This window comes from Malaclemys terrapin, chromosome 25, assembly GCF_027887155.1.
Source record: "Malaclemys terrapin pileata isolate rMalTer1 chromosome 25, rMalTer1.hap1, whole genome shotgun sequence".
NCBI classification, from domain to species: Eukaryota; Metazoa; Chordata; order Testudines; family Emydidae; genus Malaclemys; species Malaclemys terrapin.
In genome coordinates, this window is record NC_071529.1 from 7,283,433 (window position 1) to 7,306,074 (window position 22,642).

At 57.0% G+C, this 22,642-nt stretch overlaps 1 protein-coding gene across 1 annotated transcript in view; it reads left to right on the forward strand.

Moving 5' to 3' along the window:
- Nucleotides 1–22,642, forward strand: part of MRC2 (mannose receptor C type 2) — a 91,102-nt gene that overhangs the window by 64,045 nt on the left and 4,415 nt on the right. The window contains exons 11-27 of the mRNA XM_054014042.1: nt 574–722; nt 1,508–1,725; nt 3,710–3,852; nt 5,068–5,170; nt 6,487–6,625; nt 10,863–10,898; nt 12,969–13,129; nt 13,726–13,793; nt 14,342–14,442; nt 15,079–15,224; nt 16,721–16,835; nt 17,064–17,227; nt 18,469–18,577; nt 20,227–20,465; nt 20,558–20,726; nt 21,363–21,512; nt 22,138–22,257. Coding sequence (XP_053870017.1) covers nt 574–722; nt 1,508–1,725; nt 3,710–3,852; nt 5,068–5,170; nt 6,487–6,625; nt 10,863–10,898; nt 12,969–13,129; nt 13,726–13,793; nt 14,342–14,442; nt 15,079–15,224; nt 16,721–16,835; nt 17,064–17,227; nt 18,469–18,577; nt 20,227–20,465; nt 20,558–20,726; nt 21,363–21,512; nt 22,138–22,257 — 2,330 coding nt within the window. The remainder of the gene's footprint in view (nt 1–573; nt 723–1,507; nt 1,726–3,709; nt 3,853–5,067; nt 5,171–6,486; nt 6,626–10,862; nt 10,899–12,968; nt 13,130–13,725; nt 13,794–14,341; nt 14,443–15,078; nt 15,225–16,720; nt 16,836–17,063; nt 17,228–18,468; nt 18,578–20,226; nt 20,466–20,557; nt 20,727–21,362; nt 21,513–22,137; nt 22,258–22,642) is intronic.

A 22,642-nucleotide genomic window follows, 5' to 3' on the forward strand; every position in this document is an offset into this window, starting at 1 on the left:
TCAGCTCCTCGGTTACCCCCGATTCCCCCAAGCCCCCACTGCTTCTGAGAAGTATGGGAAATACGGTTCTATATTGTAGTTTAAATGAATTATTACTCAGCGTTCTATATTAATAGGCCTAGTAAGGAATATATTTGTCAAAAAACATATCCTGAAACTTTTTTTGTTGTCTGTATTGTTACAGACATAGTTGCTGACAGGTATTTTGAAATAAATGACCAAAAATAATTGAAACTGTTGTGATTATAGTATGTTATTTTGACAAATAAAATATGCAGAATTTTAAAATATTGTGCGCAGAATTTTTAATTATTTGTTGCAGAATTTTTAATGTTTTGGTGCAGAATTCCCCCAGGAGTAACAGGAGGCAGAGTTAATTAGCAGGGGACTCAGCAGAAAGCGTCTGGGACTGTACTCCTTGTGTGACAGCCGCTGGGGATTGAACTGGGTTCTCCAGCGCTAAAAGCCGGAGCCTCCACTAGGGCTGAGGGCGGGAACAGACCCGGGTCTCGGGGCCAGAGCCACAGAGGAGGAAGATTAACGGCAGGGCATCCCACTGCTCTCCCGTGTCAGGTTTGAGCAGGCGTACGTCAGCAGCCTCATCTATGGCTGGGACAGTGAGTATTTCTGGACGGCGCTGCAGGACAACAACAAAACGGGCGCTTTCCGCTGGCTGAGTGGCGACGAGGTCATGTACACCCACTGGAACCGCGACCAGCCCGGTAATGGCACAGAAGCCAGCTGGGAGGAGGGAGGGTGTTCGTTCCCTCCTCCAATTTCCCCTCATTCTCCGCCCCAGCAAAACACATGGCAGCCTCTGTTCCCTGAGCATTGCCGTGGCAAGGAGCACAGGGCCAGACGCCGATGGCAGAAGGAGCAGTAGCCAGCTAACGGCAGCAGCAGTTTCTACCTCCATATCTTCCTGGTGTGAAGGGAGTAGACCCCAAGCAGGGAGGGGAGCCATCTGGAGCTGCACATGGGGGGATAACAAAGAGCCATGGGAGGGAACTAGACAAAGCAAATGCCACCACAGTCCAATCTCTTGGGCTGTGGGGCCATCTCCCACGGCAGCCCCAGCACGGGAACCAGTCAGCAGGGGACACTGGGGTGCATCCTGTAGGGATGCTCCTGCATGCCCCTGGAAGCTTTGGTCCATTTCAACTTCCTATGGGCCCACCGGCCCTGACGGGGAGAGGATCGGTCCCACTCGTTCCTGAGATGTTTTAGCCCCACCGCCCCCCGTCCCCATCGCGTAACTTCTCCATGCCTCACCCATTCTACCCTCTGGAGGGTGGCACCGCCAGCCATGCCTCCCCTGCTTCTGGATGCCCCAGGGCAGCAGTGGGGTCTGTCTGCTTGGTGCCCACCTGGTGGTAGGGGGATGGGTCAGCGAAGATATCGCTAGGCGGGGGCCTGTTACACCACGGGTGGGTGGCTGGGTTCCACACTCCACTATCTAGGCTCAAACCTTGTCCCCCTCTCTGCCCCCTTTCCACGAGCGTTCCAGGTTACAACAAAGGCGGCTGCGTCGCCCTGGCCACGGGGAGCTCCATGGGGCTATGGGAGGTGAAGAACTGCAGCACATTCAGGGCCAAATACATCTGCAGGCAGAACTTGGGCACCCCGGTGAACCCCGAGTTACCAGCCCCATACCCGACGCCCAGCCTCACCGGCTCATGCCCCCAGGGATGGAGCTCGGACCCCAAGCTCCGACACTGCTACAAGGTAAGAAACCAACGTGTCCCAGGGAAGACAGCAGGGTTCTCTGGGTTTGTCTACACTGTATACTAAATCCAGGCCCTGGTTCAGGTTTGAATCCAACCTCCTCTTCCGTCCACATGGAAATCAGTCTGACTCCGGTTAGTGAGCACTCAGGATCCGGGTCCTAAGACGCTGCTAGTGGGTGGGTCAGAGCCCGAGCCCCAGTGAGGCTCAGCTCCAAGCCCCGTAATTTTGCAGTGTGGACGCAGCTCAGGCTGCAGATCTGAGTCAGAAACTCTGTGTAGTGCGGTGTGGACGCGTTAGCACGGCTGTGAGACCCGGGGCCAGCAATTGGAAGCCCCGGTTTGCAGTTCAGTGTGGACACTCAAGCACAGGGCTGGAAACACTGAAAGTCTGGGTCCCACAGACCCAGGCTTAGTGTGCGGTGTAGACACACGTTCTGTATCCTTGGGTGGCTGCATCCCACCCCAAAGCTGCCAGCCTAGGATTGCCAACTTCCTAACTGCTGACAACCGGAACACAGACCCCTTCCTCCCCGCTCTGTCTCTCCCCCCACCCCAAGGCCCCGCCCCTGCTCTCCCTCTTCCCCCGAGGCCCTACCCCTGCTTGCTCCTGTCTCCCCTCCCCCTTCCTTCTAGCTAGAGCCTCTCCACCCTTCCCTTCCGTCGTCCCCTGGCCCACGGTAACGGGACTTTTGGTGTCCGGTCAGTACATCTGCCCAGACATTGCCAGGTCCCCTTTTCGACTGGACTGTTCAGTCGAAAACCGGCTACCTGGCAACCCTCTGCCAGCCATGACCACAGAGGTCACTGCAGGGAAACCAGGCGACCTGTAGAGCCCTCACTGGTGCCCTTGCGAGGCAGGTGAGACGGCCGTGGTTGTAAAGAGGGAAGGGAGCGAGTGTGCACCCAGGGAAGCAAGACCGGCCAGACTGAGTCTGTCACACACGCGCCCTCCCCAGGCAGGATGCCTTTAAGCCACAGCCCTGCCCTGGAGGCAGGGTGCAGAGGTCCTGCATTCTGGCAGACGCTCCTGGAGGTTTGCAGGGGCGAGGCAGACACTGCATCCCCTGCTGCTCGGCCCAGTTCCAAGGTGAGCTTCCCTCCCCTGTGCGCCCATCCAGCCCTCCTGGCTGGCTAGAGGGTGGGACAGAGTTGTGGGCCTGCTCTCCCCAAACACCTCAGGGTACCAGTGCTGCTGGAGGTGCTGGACTCCCCCAGTCCGTGGGCATCCGGAGCCCAAGCACCGGCAGTGTAGCTGCCTCCTGGGCAGGGAGTGGTGGAGAAGGCTCCTTGGGCCTTGGCCTCAGTGTGTGGGGAGCTGCCTAGCAGCAAGAGGCCGGAGGCAGGGGGTAATTACACCCCTCTGGGTCTGTCTCTCTGCTGCTGTCATTGTGGAGGATGGAAAGCAGGCTGCCTGGCCGAGCCAGTTCCTCATCCCCAGGACTGGATGCGGCAGGCTGAGAGGTGGAGCAGCTGGCCGAGAGGTTTTTCTATCTCTAGGTATTTGGGATGGCAGAGAAGCTCCTGCTAGCTCTGGAGAGCCTCCACCCCTCTCCTTTGCTCACTGCACTCTCGGCTGGAGCATTAAGCTTCTGTAACCTGCTCAATTCTGCTGCTCTTGGTACATGTTGCACAGGGCAGCCGGTGCTATGGGACAGGCCCTGCGTGTCACCAGGCTGTGATTGGCACCCGCGGGCATTTGAAGCTCTTTAAAACACGGTGTGGAGGCCCCCCGGGGAGCTGGCCATGGGGTGGGGTGTAGTGGTAGGTGCCTGGTCTGTGCTGCTGAGAATCCACCGTGACCAGACGGGCTTCGGCCGCCCAGCCAGATGCACCAGAGGTCGGGCTGGAGCAGGCTCCACATCTCCTTGTGTGTAACGTGCCCCCGGCGAGAGGGGCGGCAGCTTGGAAGCAGCAGAAGGGAATCGTGGGCGTGCTCTGGGCAGGGAGCAGAGCTGTGAGTCTGCCCCTCTCTCCCACGCCAGGTGTTTAACTACGACAAGCTGCAGGACAAGAAGACCTGGATTCTGGCCCAGCTGTTCTGCCGTGACCTGGGGGCGCAGCTTCTCAGCCTGGGCAGCTACGAGGAGGAGCATTTTGTGGCCAACACCCTGAACAAGATCTTCGGGTGAGTCGTCGGTTGTAAAGGGGGCGTGGGCGTGTGCACCGATCTAGGTGCCCGTGCCCATGCACATACACTCTTGCACCCATGTGACGGCGGCTGTGTGTACAAGAGTCTGCATGTATTTGTCGTATGTGTCTGTGTGCTCATGTGCATGATTGTCCGTGTGCATATGTACGGCTTTGTAGGCAAAGCATGTACACTGACCTGAGTGAGCGGGTACGTATCGTGTGTGTACATAGCACAGGAGACTGAAAAGACTGGAACTGTTTACTTTGGGGAGGCAACAAGGACCTGACACGTGTACGAAATACTGAATAGACTCGAGACGGTGCCCGGAGCCCATGGTAATAATATGAATTGGCAAGTAGGTAGGTGAGAAACGTGTAGCTATTTACCCTTCCTTGTCAGAACAAGGAGCTGCTTCGTGACATTCTAGGGAGCAAGCCGTAAAATGAGGAAACACGTTTTTTCCATAAGGGATGATTGGCTTGTGGAACTCACTGCCACAATACCTCTTTGAGGCCAAGACCTTAGCAGGACTCCAGGCATTAATATGGATCACGAGAACACCCAGAGGTACAGAGTAAAGATTGAAACCAAGGAGTGTGAAGCTTTCTGCTACAGGGCATAAGCCAATGAGAAACTGCATCTCTAAATAACTGCCCGAGGAACTCCCCCACCCCCTTGGCAGGGATGGGGGGCTCTGGGCCATAACCCAAAGCGACAGAATTACTAAACCCCCATGAGCAGGTTATTCCATAATTCTCTGCTACGGGGTTCCTGTGCCTTCCGCTGAAACATCTCAGACAGGGTACTTGGACTAGCTGGGCCATTGGTCCGATCCTGTGTGGCATTTTGTATGTCCTGTGTCTGTGTGTATCCCTGCACATGTGCATACATGTATGTTTTGCCAGTGCCGGTGCCTAGGCAGGGTGTAGGCTGTAGGCAAAGCATGCACACACGAGTGCCTCAAGTGGGTGTATACGTGATTTTTTCCCACTGGTATTCCTGGGGATGGGGATAAAATCATATTTGCAGCTGCATTGTGGGATGTACCACCTGTGCTTGGCCCATTCTCGCTGCGGTGCATCCAGGAGGCATTAGAACTGGCCCTGGGCATTCTTCCTAATAGCTCCCCCGCCGGCTCCATGCTAAAGGAAGGAGACAGGCAGTGTTTCCCCTTCCCCCAGTTCACCAGCTCCGTGTGGTTTCTTCCAGTGAATCGGAACCGGAGATCCACGAGCAGCACTGGTTCTGGATTGGCTTGAACCGGCGGGATCCTGGAGCAGAGAGGAGCTGGAGGTGGAGCGACGGCCTCGGGGTGAGTGCAGATGCGCTTTGCACAGGAACAGGTGCCAGGTCAGCAGTGCCATGCGCTGAGAGGCAAGCAGGGCGGCCACGGGCTCTGCGCGGGTGTCCAAAGACCTCACAGTGCCGGACACCCTGACTGCAAACCATCGACATAGATAGATAGAGAGGAGCCACTTCACTGGTTGCTGAAATGCAGCCACCTCTGGGGTGGACGACAGCAGCTGTTCAGCGGTGCTGTGCGGTAGTTCAGGAGAGGGGCAATTTTAGGGAGGGAGAAGGTGACAATTACCCATTTGGAATTTGGTCAGGGCACCACAGAACAAATCCAGAGCTGGTGCAAGCCGGTGTCACGCTATTGACGTTAACAGAGGAATGCTGATTTGCCCCCGCCGAGGATCGGATCCTCTGACTTGCCAAATGAGCTATGAGCTTTTTACTAAGCACAAGTGGCCAGCACCTCGTCTTTATGTCTCCCTGGGATGATCCCCTTGGGCACTGAAAGCTGTTTTATTGAGACAGGATAATACTGGTACGGCTCCGGGGTTGTCCTCTTTTCTCTTTGACAAAGTCCCTGGGACTCTTCCCGTCCTCCTGGCTGGTCGGATAGAGAGCCACCGAGGCGCAAGAGAGGCCATAGAGGCTCGACTTTCCTTTGACCTAATCCAGTGGTTTTCAACCTTTTTCATTTGCGGACCCCTAAAAGATTTTGAATGGAGGTGCGGACCCCTTTGGAAATCTTTGCCATAATCTGTGGACCTCCAGGGGTCTGCGGACTCCAGGTTGAAAACCACTGGCCTAATCCTTCATGTCTGATCCTTCTACAAGACAGTGACTGCAGCATTGGGCTTTGAAAGAGAGAAAGACACAGAAGTCCCTGCTCCCACCTGACTCTGATTCCACCATAGGACAGCTACTGTGGCCACATATTAGAAAAAGGGCTGGATCATTTCTGGACCCATATTAGCGATTGGGATCCCATTCCCCGGTGCCCTGCGCCGTGTGTTCAAAATGGATGGAAAGCACCACTGTCCTGACCTGGAACTTTTCACACCCACTTTTACACAGATGCAAGGTGTAGGGCAGAGCGAATGAGGCTGAGATGGGGCAAACCGTTCTTGCGCTGCTACTGGGATTAGCTGGGCACTGGGGAGGTACAGCATTGCACACCTGGCTGGGTGCATTATGGGAGTCAGAATGCCATAGCGCTATAGATGGATCAACCCTCCGATCCGTTGCACCCGGAGACCAGACGGTACGAGCCAATTGTCCAGCCCAGTGGGGTGACAAGTTTGCAGGCTCTAACTGCCCATCTTTCCTGGCTCCCAGTTTTCCTACCACAACTTTGACCGCAGTAACCATGACGATGACGACATCCGTAACTGTGCAGTGCTGGACCTGGCGTCCTTGCAGTGGATGCCCATGCAGTGTGAATCACAGCTGGACTGGATCTGCAAACTGCCCAAAGGTAACGGGGAAGAGGGGCACAGGGCGGAGGCAGGAGGAGGAGAATGCAGTGTATTCCGTCCGCTGATCTTGGAGCACTTTGCAGACATGGGCAAATTCAGCCTCCCAGCACCCCTGGGTGGTAGGAAAGGGATCACTGACGGGGGCTCTCAGGGGCTGCTCGTTTGGAGTCTGTTACCAAGGCAGCGTAGGGAGTTTTCCCTGCCTGAGATAGAGCCGCCTCTTTCTGGATGTAACCAAGGCTGTGTCAGCACTGCAAAAATAAGGGTGTTCTTAACTTGGGTTAAAGTAGCCGTGAAGAAAGGGTCACTTAGCAGCTCAACCTCAAGCCTGGACAGGAGCCTGGGGTTGAACTCACCCAGTTAACCCAAGTTGCTGCGTCTTCACTGCTGTTTTACCCTGAGTTAGTTAACCCGAGTCAACCCGCCTCCCCCCGTTTTGCTGTGTAGACATACCCTAAGCCTTCCTGGCCAGAGCTGATGTCTTGCTGGGGAGCATCTATAGCTACATTTGAGGAGGAAATGTTCTGCCTTCGGAATGCACTAGATTGAGGAGAGGGGACAAACCCCCAAACAACCCTCCCAAAACACTGCACTCCCAGACACAATGAGAGAGAGGATGGGCGAGAAGATGGAACACGTGACAGATGTCAGTCACATCGCTCGAAGCATGACCAGGAGGCATAGGCACCAATTTTTCCCGGTGCCGGTGGGTGCTCGTGCCCCATCCCGGCCCCTCCCCGACTCCACCCATGCCCTGCCCCTGCCCCGCCCCCATTCCAACCCCTTCCCCAAAGTCCCTGCCCCAAATCCACCCCCTCCCTGCTCCTATTGGACAACTCCCCAAATCCCCGCCCGGCCCCACCTCTTCCCCGAGCACGCCGCGTTCCCCCTCCTCCCCCCTCCCTCCCTCCCAGCACTTGCTGCCACGAAACAGTTGTTTCGCGGTGGGAAGCGCTGGGAGCTAGGGGAGAAGTGGCGCGTTCAGGGGAGGAGGTGGGGTGGAGGTGAGCTGAGGTGGGGGTGGGGAGTTGCCAGTGGGTGCAGAGCATCCACCAATTTTTCCCCGTGGGTGCTCCAGCCCCAGAGCACCCACGGAGTCGGCGCCTATGCCAGGAGGCACTCAAACTCCGGTGATGGGGTTGGGACAAGAATGTGGGTAGAATGGAATAGCCCCAAACTGCAGATGTTTCTGAACAATTCCTGGTGGGAGGAAATCTCCACCCACCACGGCTCCCCTAAAAGCTCTACACACACAGATGCACACACTCTTCAAATTACACACGCTGATCCCTCCGCCCCTCCCCACAGTACTATCAACACACTGACGGGCTTAAGGAGCGAAATCTAAATATTTTCAGCAAATGCACTTAAGTTTGTTTGCCAAGTGGTTTGGGTTATTTTTATGAGAAAGTAGTTTTGTTTAAATGGGAAAACCAATGAATTCATTCCTCTGATCTGTGCATGACCATGCACAGAGGCAGGATTGCTGGCAGGCGAGGAGTAATTTTGTGGGAGCCCTTTGTTAAAATGTTGGCTGTCCATCGCTGTAACCGTTTTTAATCACAGTGAGCCCACATGACCGTTTGGGAAAGGAAGTGAAGACAGATCCTTTGTCCATTTGTACATGATGTCTGAAATTTTCAAAGCTGTGAAGGAATTTTGGACCAAATCCCTGGATAGCCGTTGAAATAAGGAGGAATTGGTTGTGACTCAGTCGTTTATGGTTCCATTGAGTTTCTTGTTTAAAGCAGGGATTCCACCTGGTGGTTTGTATGAAGACTATAGTGTAGCCTCCCGAAACTCGCAGCACACAACCAGTGAGGAGAGGTTGAGTTTTCTGAAATATACATTGCACCGCGAAAAAACCTGCGAGCATTCCGAAGTTAGGAAATTCCGGAGTTAAGGTTTCCTGTGCAACCTTAATTCAGCCCCGTTCTGTATATGCATTATGACACAGTCCTTAATTACGTGGTTACACGCTTCGTTTTCCACAGGGCCCTGCTGTATTCAGTGCACAAGATAGTGCTCGCTGCCTGAGCAGCTCTTCAGTACGAATTTTTAACCTGATCATTCAGTGTGTGGCCTCAAGCTTTGTAAACACTGTATCTCTTATCTAGCGTTTTTCACCCACTGATCCCAGAGCGCTTTACAAAGGAGGGCAGTATGGTTATCCCCATTTGACAGATGGGAAACTGAGACACAGGGCAGTAACTTGCCCAAGGTCACCCAGCAAAGCAGTGGCAGAGCCAGGAATTGAACCCAGTCTCCTGAGTCCCTGTCCCATCCACTAGGCTACACTGCCTCCCATCATTTGTTGCACACCGTCCGAACTCCGCTCTGAATACAGAATTGTTAATTTCCGACAGGGCTTTTCTGTGACACCCGCAGCAGCACCGTGTCTGAGTGATTCACAAATGTTACTGACTTTACTTTCCCAACACCCCGGGAGGTAAGGTGGTGCTATCTCCGTTTTCCTGGTGGAGTCCTGAGGGGCACAGAGATACTGAGGCCAGTTGTAGCAAGCATGCATATAATTACAGTAGTTGGGGTGTGGTCAGTGTCATTAAAACTATTTCCATTGTAAACCCCTCACCCCTCTGCGGTCACACGCTCGTATCGCTCGGAAATGTTCACCTCCGGGGCTGGCTCAGTTCAGATTTGGCTTTGGCATAAAGGTGGTTTTTCTTTTTTGAGCCAAATCCCTTCCACGGTTGGAGTTACAGCAGGATGGAAAATAATCCATTTCTCCCATTGTTCATGGAAGAATCTAAGCCCTAGTTTTTTGAGACCTCTTCAGCAAAGGTAACTGAAGCTTGAAATGTACCATGAGCTTAGTGGCCCCGAAGGGCTAGTGTCTGAGCTTGTTAGGGAAGTTTGGGGCAGACGGATAAATGAGATTTAAGCGATTACAAAACGCTTCTAAGCTTGATTATTATAATTTTTTGTGTGTGATGTTTATAGAAGATGCAGTGTGTGTGTGTGTGTGTGTGTGTGTGTCAGGGGTGTGCGTGCGTGTGTAGATAATTAGAAAACCTGTTCTAAATATAGGCGTGCACAGGCACACAACCCCTCTGCCTTTAAGGCTGAATTGTTATTGAAGGTTCCTGGTGCTGTTGTAAACCACCAGAGTGGCGCTTGAGTGGTTTATTTATACACATCCGCAAAACCCCTAGAGAGCAGAAGAGACGGTCTTGCTTGATGCACTTTTAGCTCTTCGACCTTCCCAATGCTTCGTGCCCCTTCAGACCGAATAGCAAATCTGGGGGGCTTCTGAGGACACTGAGCAAAAACTGAAACCCTTGGTCGATTGGCAGGGAGCTGGCTGGCGGAGGGGACTGAGTCTGGCACTTGGAGTCTTTCATGTTTAGAGTCTAGGTTGGCGCTGGCCCAAAGTCGTTACCAGCGATCTGAGAGCTCCTCAGTGGCCTGTCTTCAGAGTGTCGGGAGCCTCGGTCCAGTTGCTAAATTGCTCAAATCTCCAATAGACACCAAGGGACAAACTCTCCAAAGAGCTCAGTTCACTTTTAGGCACCCAAATAAGGGCTAGATTTTTCCCCCCCAAGTCCTCAATCCCCAGCACCGCCTCCAGCCCTCCACCCATGGTGAGATTTAGGGCCAGATTTTTCATAAGGCCTCAGCGCGTTGGGGGTCGAGCATTTGGGAAAACCTGGCCACAGCTGGGAGTGTTGATTGCTTTGGAATTCTGGCCTGCATGATTCCCGGTCAGGGTTGCAGGCAGTGATTGTGTGAAGCTGCTATTGTCCACGCAACGCTTGCCCTGTGGATTCCCCCGTCCTGCACCTTTCACCAGCTCTAAATTCATGAAATAAAAATTCCCCTTCTCCCTCCCATCACCGCAGACCCCCTGCAGGTGCCAACAGCTGCTGCAGTGCTCTGATATCCCTGTAATTAGAAGTCATTATCCATACACATCCCCCCCAGGTCCCGGACAGCAGAGCGCGAGAATGTCAGCAGGCTCCGGAAGTGGGTGATCCATAATTCAGAAGCGGTATGAAAGCCAGAGGACGCTGCTGCCAGCCAAAACCACTTGGCTCGGGAAGTTACTTTTATTTAATTGAAATCAGTCTGAGTGGATTCTTCAGACGTGGCGCAGGCCTGAACGTAAAGGGGGAAAGCGTCTTCCTTGCAGGAATCTGAGCTGCTGAGGCCCGCAGGCAGGAGTTGAGCTGAATTCAGGAGCATCCCTCATCCCCCTTCTCCTCTGTGTTTGAACAGGTGCTGATGTGAAGGAGCCAGAGATCCCCACCCAAGGTGTGTTACTGAATCATCTCCTGGAGGTTTCCGTACACGTTGGCGTCTCTGCGCATCCCCTGCTGTCTGCCTCCCCCGATGAGCGTGCCCACATCCCGGGGGGAGGGTGGGCGGGTGCATGCGTGCGCGGAGGGAGGGATAGCTCCGTGGTTTGAGCATTGGCCTGCTAAACCCAGGGTTGTGAGTTCAATCCTTGAGGGGGCCATTTAGGGATCTGGGGCAAAAATCTGTCTGGGGATTGGTCCTGCTTTGAGCAGGGGGTTGGACTAGATGACCTCCTGAGGTCCCTTCCAACCTTGATAGTCCGTGATTCTATGATCTCGGGTGTGCGTGTGTCTGGGAAGAGTCTGCCTCTTGTGTGCATCTCCCCTGTTTGCATGTGACTGAGTGCCTGTCCAACGAAGCGTCTGTCTCCCCGTGTGGATGTGTCTGTCCTTCCATGGTGCCTCCCACCCAACAACGTTAATGAGCAAAGCCTCAGAAACCCCATTGGAGCTCGGTCAGTATCGCTGGCCCCGTTTTACAGAGGGGGAAACTGAGGCACACGGCAGTGGCATGACTTGCCCAGCATCACACAAGGACCCAGGAGTCCTGGCTCCCAAACCCGCATTCCAGCCGCAAGACTAGTCTTTCTCCAAACGGTATGTAAAGTTTTGCAAGTGCCGTTGAATGAAACAAGCAGGCGGTGGGTGAAACGGACGGCTGTCTCGGCAAAGAGAGCTGGATGTCCGACGGACAAAATTCACCCATCGTGTAAGGAGGCGCAACCCTAGAGGAGTCACTAGAGTTCTCCCACTTGTATCCGGCGTGAATTTGGTCTGTTGGGCATCAGGGTCTCAGCAGTGGCGGGGGGGAGGGGGAGGGCTCTGGATAACCCAAAGCGACAGAGTTACTAAACCAAGCAGCCAGCTGTTCTCGAGGCCCGGGGTGCAGTTGGCCCCAGGGGTTACTGGGCTGCAAAGCTAGAATGCTGGATTTGGGTGTCTCTCTGGAGGGGCCATGGTACGATCCTGAGGTGCCCAGAGCGAGGGGTGTTGCCGTCCTTCCCATGCTGGCCAGGCTCCCCACAGCTGTGCAGTTGTGTAACAAGGACAACACAGAGCCCAACCTTCCGCCTGCAGGCGAACTCCCGTGGTGCGCTGCTCCCCCACCCCAGATACTGACCCGCCCCTAAGGGTTTGCTCAGCCGTGGCTTGGATGTCACTGCCATTCAGTAAGGGCCAGCAGCCGCGCAGTGCCAGAAGGGGGGATGGCGTTGGTGGATAAATGCCCTCAGCCGCAAACATGCATGGATCCCGTTGGAGAGCAACCCAGGGCACCCTCGGGCTCATTCTGTGCCCAGGAGCGTGGGAGCCGTGGGCTTAACCACCCACCTCGTGAGTCCCCGATGGAAGTGCAAGGGAGGAGCCAAAGTGCGAGGCGTTTGCCCTCCGCCTACCCCCTGACCGTGCCTTCGTCAGCCTCAGTCGGGGTGGAAGAGCCGCACAGAATCAGCGGAGCAGGGAGGGCTGGGATAGCAGGGCAGGACTGAAGTGCATCGGCAGAGCTGTGCTGCTGGGGGTCCCGAGTCTGGAGCAGCAGAGAGTGCTGCAGGTCAGGAGTAAGGGAAATTGGCAGAACTGACAAGGGAGTGGTGAAGGCAAGACTGCAATGGCACGGGGTGTGTAGCTCCGGCTTGAGGGCCAGGAGGAGACTAGCGCAGGGTGCTGGAGAGCAGGATTGAGGGGCCTGAACAGGGCTGCGGGGAGATCCCACAGCAGGAGGGGCTGCAGATCAGGTGTGGGGGCACTGGTAGAGCTGCAGAGGGGAAGCTCGCACCGCGGATGCTCCACTGGTCATTGGCGCTGTCAGTTTCTCACGGTACTAAAATGTCTCCAGCTTGCCAAAGGGAGACCCCCTTGCTTGTTGCATTCCAGCACCTGTGGCAAGAGGGACAGATGCAAAGGAAGCTGTATAGAGGGCTGCTGACGGGCCTGTTCCTGTAAGAGCAGATTCTCTCCTCGCTCCATCACTGCTTTCCCCGGCCGAGCCAGCATCAGCCTCGTCTTGTCTGTGCTTCTGTGTCCACAGGCAGCAAAGAGTGGGTGAAATATCAGGACGCAGAATACAAATTCTTTGAGCATCACTCGACCTGGGTGCAGGCTCAGCGGATCTGCACCTGGTTTCAAGCCGAGCTGGTGTCGGTTCATAACCAAGCTGAGCTGGACTTTTTGGGCCAGAGCCTGAAGAAGGTAGGAGAACGTAGCCAAGCAGGGGGCATCCGTGGGTCCTTGTCGGACACCTGCGTGTCACTGAGCGCTGCCGTTCAGCAGGGAGCAGGTCTGCACAGTCGTGGGAAATGCTCCCTTCCCATCATTGAAGCCAGAGCAGGGTCGCAAGGGTGTAATTTTACTGGGCATCAGCCGACGCCGGCAGACTTACTGGATTTACCCCAGTGTAACTGGTTCTGTGTGTTGTGGTGCACTGCACTGGCTGGTGCATGAAGCCACTGACTGGCACCAGCAAAAGCATCTCATTGGTTTCCCCCAAGCTGCTGCATGAAGAGAAGGGAGGAGGAGGAGGGTGGGTACCGAGCATCTTCCCCTTCTGAGGAAGGCACTGCAGGGTCTGAGAGGCTGCACACAGCTCATCACCCAGCCAGCCCGCAATAGCCACGGGGCACCTGTGCCACGTTTTAAGCCTGGAGAAACTGCTGGCCGCAGCCCAGACTGAGGGCCAGGCTCAGGCGGCTCCTGTAGGTCCCGGCGGAGAAGGTAATAGCTGAATGGGGCCCTGCTGGATTTGCTTGGCCTGTGACGCTGATGTGTCCCGTGTTTTGATTCCCCAGTTCTCCAGGGGCCAGGAGCAGCACTGGTGGATCGGGTTGCACACCTACGAAAACGACGGGCGATTCAAGTGAGTCTGCCCCCCTCTTTCCCCATGCATCCTGCTCTCCTTTCATGCCCCCCCCAATGTAAAGAGGATTGTGTTTCAGTGCAAATCCAACTGGGAACCCCACGTTAAATTCCAGCTGTGGGGTGTGCACTGAGCGGTGCCTGGCCTGGGAGTGGAATAGGAGCTCCAGCCACATGCTTGCGCAGGTCTGCCTGTGCCACCAGCAGAGGGCAGTAGTGATACCTGCACACACGGCTTGCTCCTGGTCCCCTCTCCACTGCAGTCAGTGACCCGGCTCCCCTGGGCTTGGATGGTAGCAGACTTACTCCTCAGCTGTTCCACCACACTGGCTGCTTTGAAGCCCACCCTCTCGATTATAAGCGGCCCGTGCCGGGTGAGTGCACCCAGTGCATGGGCAGCAGCAGGGGGCACAGGGAGAGCTGCCCAGCAAGGAGCCTGCGCTGCAGGACTCACCCCCCAGCTCTGAGTGCGAGAACCTGCTCGGTAGCCTCGTCCCCCACCCCCTTTCATGTGCCGCTGCTGACACTTCCCGCCCTCGCCTTCCCCAGGTGGTCCGACGGCTCCCTCCTGAACTTCATCTCCTGGGCACCGGGCAAGCCGCGGCCAATCAGCAAGGAGAAGAAGTGCGTGTACGTGACGGCCAGCAGAGGTGAGAGGTTTGTACGTGTTAGGCGAATGGCCGTGCTATCAGAGCAGCGATCTCAAAGCCCCGTCAGTGACCCCTCCGGCCAGGCGGCTCAGTACCATGATCCCCGATTCACTGATGGGAGAGCGAAGGCATGGAGATGGGGGGAGCCAACATTTTCGTAAGCGGCTCTGATGTTTGGGTGCCTCTGTTTTTGGGAGCCCAGCCTGGAGACACTGAGCACCCACCAGTGAAGTCTATGGGAGCTACGGGTGCTAGGTACCTCTGAGAGTCAGCCCCGGGGGAATCTTGGTGGGGAGGGGCGCTGGGTCTAAGTGGCTTGCCCAGCAAGTGACTGGCAGAGCTGGGAATCAAGTCCTGACTCCAAGTCTCTTGCTCTGACTAATCCAGCCAGTATCCCATGTACCCACCATGGACTGTGCAGGTGAGTCCTACATGACAGACCCCCCTACACACCCGTCCCCTCTGCACATGCCCGGTACAGATGTCCCAAACTGAGGTTAATAGTCGAGGTAGCTGGTATGCTGGAGGCACCAAGGTATTTGCAATAGCAAAGCCCCTTCCAGTCGAGGGAGTTACGTTCTACGGGCTGCCTGGAGCATATAGAGGAAAGTCCATGTTCTCTCCTTTTCTCTGAAGAGGACTGGGGGGACCAGAAGTGTCTAACTGCTCTGCCGTATATCTGCAAACGGAGTAACACCACTGCTGTGAAGCCCTCTCTGCCACCACTGCCCACGCCCGTTCCTGGCGGCTGCGCACGGGGCTGGATCCCGTTCATCAACAAGGTATTCCAGAAGGCCTGCAGACGCAACGGCCGTCTGTCTTGTCTGTCCCACCCCGCCCCATGTGCGTCTGCTTGCTTTTCTGCTTATTCTTGTGCAAAGTGCCCGCCTGCGGTTCTGATCTCCCAGGCCTGGTTTAGGATTCTCTAGGGCAGCGGTAGGCAAACTACGGCCCGCGGGCCGGATCCGGCCTGTGGGGTTGCCCCCCCTGTGGCGCCGCGAGCCCCACGCTGCTCTGGGAAGCGGCCAGCACCACATCCCTGCAGCCCCTGGGGAAGAGGGGGCATACAGCTCCGTACGCTGCTCTTGCATGTTCCTGACCAATGGGAGCTTCGGGGGAGGTACCCACGGGCAAGTGCAGTGCGCAGAGCGCTCTGTCTCCCCTCTCCCCCGGGGCTGCAGGGACGTGGTGCCGGCTGCTTCCCAGAGTGATGCAGGGACTGGGCCGGGGCCAGGGTAGGCAGGGAGTCTGCCCTGGCCCCGGTGCGTGCCACTGCCACCCCAGAGCTGCTCAAGGTAAATGTTGCCAGGCCGGAGCCCGAACCCCAGCCCTCTGCCACACCCCTCCTGCACCCCAACCCCCTGCCCACACCCCAACCCCCTGCCGTACCCTGCACCCCAACCCCTGCCCGCACCCCAACCCCCTGCCACACCCCGCGCCCCTCCTGCACCCCAACCCCCTGCCCTGAACCCCCAGCACCCCTCCTGCATCCCAACTCCTTGCCCTGAGCCTGCACATGCACCCTCTGCCTGCACCCCAACCCTCTGCCCCGAACCCCCTCTCGCACTCCACAACCCTCCCTGCACCACTGCCCTGAGCCCCCTCCCGCGCTGTGCATCCCTTCCTGCACCCAACCCCCTTCCCTGAGCCCTCTGCACCCCTCCTCCAACCCAACTCCTTGCCCTGAGCCCCTTCCTGCACACTGCACCCCAACCCCCTGCCCCAGCCGCAGCCCTACATTCGTGGCCCTACATGCAATTTCCCCACCCAGATGTGGCCCTCGGGCCAAAAAGTTTGCCCACCCCGGTCTAGGGGCAGCATTGCTGGGGCTTTCCACGACCTGGCTGTGGAGCTGAGGAAAGTGCTACATTGGGTACGTGGACAGAAGAGGAAGTTGTGTGTGCGCGTGTAGGAGAGAGGATTGTGCATGTGTGTAGGGAAGTGGGGAGGATACAAGGTGTGTTTGTGGCAGAGGGGGTCTGTGGTCAGTCGGGGAAGGGCAGTATGTGGGAGGGGGTTAAGGTGGGGAATAGGTGCGTCTGTGTGCAGGTTTGTAAAGGGTCTACTAGCGGAGATCATTCTCGTTCTGTTTGTACAGCACCTAGCACACTGGGGCTCTGGTCTGTAAGTGGGTGCTGCAGTAATACAACTAGTGATTCAGACAAGTTCCCAGGAGCACAAGGAAGGGGAGTAGGCAGGGAGGCGGGTGGGTGCGTTGCTCATTGGGTTGGGGAAACGCCCCCTGAACGTCTCTTATCTGCCCTCGGGCCTTGCCCAGTGTTTCAGCATCAAGGGCCACAACAAGGCCGAGCAGGTGAAGTGGCAGGAAGCGAAGCAAGCATGTGAGAGCCAGGGCGCCGTGCTGGCCACCATCTCCAACCACCTAGAGCAAGGTAGGGCGTCCCCCTGGGGCCTCTTCTTCTGCCAGGGCTGAGCAGTTTCAGGGCAGGACCCCAAGGGCTGCCTGTGGGGAGCTTGGTCTAACAGCTGGGCTGTGGCCCCGAGACCGGCCAGGTGCAGAACCTGCAGACAGGGGTCAGGAGCATGTGCTTTCGCCAGTGCCCTGTGACTCCGCCATTGATCAGCTGGTTCCCTGCTTCCCTTGTGTTTTCATCTTTCAGCTTTTATAACCTCCATCCTTCCCAATGTGACCTTTGACCTTTGGCTCGGCCTCCACGACGCCAAGCAGGAGTTCCAGTGGGTGGAATCGGAACCTCTTCGATACGTCAACTGGGCCCCAGGGGAGCCCTCCGGATACGGCACCTCCACAGCGAACGACAAACCGGTGAGCGACTCTCTGGGCCCCTTTCTCTCCGCATTAGCCCAGCCCGTTGCTTTCAGCCCGACTGCCTGGGCGTGGGTGGAACGTAGGAATTCCCAGAGCTGGGCCAGCTAGCCCAGTATCCCATCCCCAACACTGACTTCAGAGGGAGGAGCAGGAACCCTGCAGATAATCTACCCCCAGGCAGGTCTCCTCCTGATTCCTAATACTTAGAGGTTTGTTGAAGCCCTGAGGTTTATCTTCCGGGCACTGGCCAATAGGCAGCTCTGCTTGGCTAAACAACGGCTAGGAGAGGAGAGGTGACTGTTGGGCACGTCTCTGAAGGATGCGAATCCCCAGGCCGGGAGAGGAGCCATAGACAGCAGCCGGGCGCGGGTGGATACCTAGGAGTCTGGGATGAACAATGAGCAAAGGGGGAAATGGGTCCTGACGGCGGAAGCTGTCGGGCTGTGGAACCATCTCCCAAGGAGCTGGGGAGGGAGCCCTGCTGCATGGGAGGTTTAAAAGGGGACTGGACAGAGCGGGGGAGAATACGCCAGGGGGATCAGCCTGCATTGGCGGTGGGGTGGGGCAGTGTCTCTAGCTCCCCTGTCTCTCCCCGTGCTGCCGCCAGGGCAGTTATCAGGGACTGAAGGTCCGGGAGATAGGTGGGAGCAGTGTGCCCGGTAGCACTCTACGGGCTGGAGCCCTGGCTGCATTCGGCGCCCCACAGGAGGGGGTGGGGTTTATGGTGCCAGTCCGGAGGCTGGCAGCAGCCTGGTTTGGCTCTCGGCACCACCAGGAAGGGAGCAGAGACTTGGCCATGCTCTGGCCACGCTGGGAGCGGGTGCCGTGGGGCTGGTCTCACTAGAGGAGTCTCTCCACCTGCTTTGGCTGCCATCACGGTGCCAGGCAGCCAGAATGTGGGGCCAGGATCCTTTCCGCTCCCAGGGACGGTTTCAGGGGATGGGCTCGGGATACCACTACTCGTAATGACACACACCCGACCTCCAGAGTACGGCTGGTCGTCCCCTCCCGCCAGCGGGAATGCAGGACCCGTGGGGGCTGCGGCCCAAGGGATGGCGTGCGCGCCTGGGAAGGATGTTCGCTGTGGCATGTCGAGCCAAGCAGGCTTTCGACCGGTCTGCGTGTCAGCATGAGGGGCTGCCTTTGCCACTCAGCCCACGCGGCCAGTCGCCTCCGCTCCTCCGAGCGGAGCAGGGCTTGCAGAGGCAGCGCTGACCTCGCTGGCTTGTGTTTTGCAGACGAACTGCGTGATGGTTTGGCACGGCTCCCCTCCCCACTTCACTGGCCGCTGGGACGACAGGAACTGCCTGGAGGAGAAGCACGGCTACATCTGCCAGCGGAGCATAGGTAGGGGAGACGGGCCAACAGCACCGAGCGTGTGCGGGTGCCTTGCCCGTGGCACCTACTGCAGAGAAGGCGGGACAGGTGCAGGTCAGAAATGAGCTCTGTAACCGTAGCCCCTGGTGAGCTGGCATCACGGCCCCCTACAAGCTGTCTCTGTTGGGTCATTGGCTGCAGCTGGGCTTGGCTCCTGCCAGATCAGCTCTGCGCCCGGCTGTCAGCATCCAGCGTCTCCGGGCAGCGTGCGCTGTGCCTGGGTTCTCTGGTACTAGCCACACGTGTGGGGCTGACTGTCCAAATTCTCTTGTAACGTGAGCTGGGGAACGGATCGGTGCGGGAAGCCTGTGCGCCACCCAGGCACTAGGTGTCTGTCCAGCTGAGAGTGTCCGACAATACGCTGCAAAGAAACGCAACCGCCGTTCCTCGAATGCCCCTCCCTGGAGTATCTCAGCAGCCACGCCAGAGCACTGAATCAGAGCCCAAATACAGGCTCCAAACATGCACCCCCTGGTGCTTTCAGATCCTCAGCTAAGGCTGTGGGTTTGGGCCCAGCTCTAGTACTGTGCCAGGACCAGCTAAATCCATCTCTGATACGGTGCTGCACCCTCCAGCATCAAAGCGCCCCACGTCCCTCCTGCCACGTCTCAGCAACCGGCGTCGCGCCTGCCCTTCTCCTTAACGGGATTCTGTCCCACGCGGGCAGCGTTTGCAGCTCACTCAGCGCCACCGGCCCATGTCTCGCTCTGCGTGTGGACAGCACCCGGATCCTCATGTGCTAAACAGACACAGCTGTGAGACTCTGAAGGCGCCACGGTGCCCCCAGGCTGGGACTCCCCAGCCCACGCTCACACGCACATTACTCAGCCTGTCTCCTGGTTTGAACAAAAACCTGCAGCTGATGGCTGCCTTCTCTCCTGGAGCTGGGTGCCGCCCACCGGGGGTGGGGCGTTGTGCTGTCCGTTCAGCGGCGTGTTTTGCCCAGCGAGATGCTTGCCCCGAGCTGGTGCGACAGTTACTCATGGGGGCGTTTTCACATGGAAAAGAGGAGACTAAGGGGGGATATGATAGAGGTCTATAAAATCATGAGTGATGTGGAGAAAGTAGATAAGGAAAGTTATTTACTTGTTCCCATAATACAAGAACTAGGGGTCACCAAATGAAATGAATGGGCGGCAGGTTTAAAACAAATAAAAGGAAGTTCTTCTTCACACTGCGCACAGTCAACTTGGGGAACTCCTTACTTGAGGAGGTTGTGAAGGCTAGGACTATAACAGCGTTTAAAAGAGAACTGGATAAATTCATGGAGGTTAAGTCCGTTAATGGCTATTAGCCAGGATGGGTAGGGAATGGTGTCCCTAGTCTCTGTTTGTCAGAGGGTGGAGATGGATGGCAGGAGAGAGATCACTTGATCGTTACCTGTTAGGTTCACTCCCTCTGGGACACCTGGCATTGGCCACTGTCGGCAGACAGGATACTGGGCTGGATGGACCTTTGGTCTGACCCAGTACGGCCGTTCTTATGTCCCGTTCCCGCCCTCTCCACAGGGCCCACTCCCGCACTGGGATGGGACGCCCTGTGGCAGTGCCGAGGGGCATCGCCCTAGTGCAAAGGGAGACTCTGGACGAAGATCTGACCGTCTCTCTTTCCTCCCCCAGACCCAGCTCTGAGCTCATCCCGGACCAGCTACCCTCCGTCCCCCAGCTCCCTGCTCTCCTACCTCAACAGCACCTACCGCATCCTGCAGAAACCCCTGAAGTGGCAGGAGGCCCTGCTGCTGTGTGAGACCCGCAACGCCACGCTGGCCAGCGTACTGGATCCCTACACCCAGGCCTACCTCACCCAGGCCATCAGCAGCTTGCGGGCCCCGCTCTGGATCGGCCTGGCCAATGAGGAGGTAGGAGGGAGGGGCTTGTCCCCTCGGCTGTGGAGGGGAGAGGTGGTGGTCTGAGCTGCCCCTGAGCCTTCCCCTTTGTCGGTGGTTTCCAGGGAGGCCGGAGCTATTCCTGGCTCACAGAAGAGAGCCTCTCCTATGTCAACTGGCAGGATGGGGAGCCTCGGCAGGTCACAGGTTGCTCCTACATGGACGTGGATGGGACCTGGCGGACGGCCGGTTGTGACACCAAACTGCAAGGGGCTATCTGCAAGGTCAACACAGGTTTGTGCGCTGGCCTCCCGGGAGCAGAGGAGATGCAGGAGGAGCGGGGGGAAGAAGCACATCGGGCCCCCTTGGTGCCACTCCACTGGACAGCTGCAGATCAGGGGAGTGCTGCTTGCACGCCGGGCTGTGGCTTCGGACCCCATGGCTGGGCGGGTTGCAGGCCGAGCAGCAAGAATCCATCCAAGGAGCGCACGCTGTGCTCTGCAGTGCTTCCTAGGGACCCAGCAGAGCTGGCTGGGCAGGAAGGTGTTCCAGACATGGCCTGAGCTTTCTCTTGCTCATGCTCCCTGCCCCACTCCTTGCCCGTCCATGCAAGGCAGGGCACAGACAAGACCGAAACTCTAGTGTTGGTGGGTCATCAGCAATGCTCCGGCTTGCACCGTTTCCCTGGAAAGAGTTGTTTGGTCTCCCCCTCGCACCCCCTTGGGGTGCTCTTTCCTGATCCAGCCACAGCTGTTTGATGGCACCCCAGATTAGCTGATTGGGGGGAGGGCAGAGAGCACCGAGCAGGCGAGGGCCTTAGGGAGGGGGCAGAGCAGAGGCGGGAAGAGACGGAGCGAGGGTGGGGCTGAGGGGGTGGAGAACCACCAGGGACAAGAAAAGCTCCTTACCCATTCTTCGGCTCCTCTGCAGGGTTCCCCCCATCACACAAGTGGAGTTACAGTGGGAGCTGCCCGAAGTCGGTGGAGGATTCCTCCTGGATCCCCTTCAGGAATCACTGCTACACTTTCCACATGGAGGTCACTCTGGGGCAGAAGGACGCCATGAAGAGATGCCAGAAAGGTACGAATGAGGTTCGAGTGCCGCGAGCCCGAGCAAATGCAAGGTGGTTATGACCCGTTAGATCGTGGGCTTCCCCCACTGCCCGGGCAGGATTGGTCCCTGGAACGTGCCTGCCGGTGAATTGTCCAGTTCGTTTCAAATACCCCAAGCAGTGCAGTTTCCACCGCTTCCCATGCAGAGCCAGTTGCATGGACTCCAGCACTTGCCATCCCTCATGGCCAGTATAAATTAACCTTCATCCCCCTTTCTCCTGGCCCGCTGCCCTCGTGTATCTCTGTCCTGGGGCTTCCCCACTTCAGTCACTCTCAGGCCGAATCTCCCCGTGTGTTCGGCATGTGATCAGCTGATCCTTTCAATAATCACTTCTTCTCGCAGGGCTGTGGGGCGGATCCTCAGCAGGTGTAAATTGTCAGAGCTCTGATGAACTCGGGCATTTTGCACCAGCTGATTGTCTGTGGAACCATTGCTGGGCGTTGGATCTACGTAAACAAAGGCCCCTTCCTGTTAGGTCTCAGCAAAGCGCACAGGTGCACCACTGGGAGCAAAATCCAGCACCCGCAGGCTGCGCCTCCCTTCCTCTGAGCGGTTGGTAACATTCCTGGCTGATTTGCCTTTTCCTCCGCAGCTGGCGGCACAGTGTTGTCCATCCAGGATGAGATGGAGAATGTGTTCATTTGGGAGCATCTCCAAGCCTACGAGAGCCAGTCCAAGGGCGCCTGGTTGGGGATGACGTTTAATCCCAAAGGTAAAAGAAACACGTTGCAAGGGGAGTGATTTGTCTGGCTCCAGCGTTTTTTAGAAACCGGAGAGGTTGGAGCCGCGCTTCTGACTTCGCTGCCGATCGCTGGTGTCAGGAGGCGGCGTGGCCCCATGGGTGGAGCACTGGACTGGGAGTCAGGAGAGCTCGGGGCTGTTCCCAGCTCTTCCATTATTTGCCTCAGTTTTCCTGTCTGCACAAATGGGGATAATGGCACTGTCCCTCCTGTGTTGAGGTGCTTGGAGATCTACAGAGGGGAATTGCTAGATCTGGGCTCAGTGTTATTGTCCTCAGCGATGCACTGTGGCCAATGAGCGCTTAGGGATTGCACGTATCAAAGAGTCCAGGCATGTGGAAGCCAAGCACTCTCTTG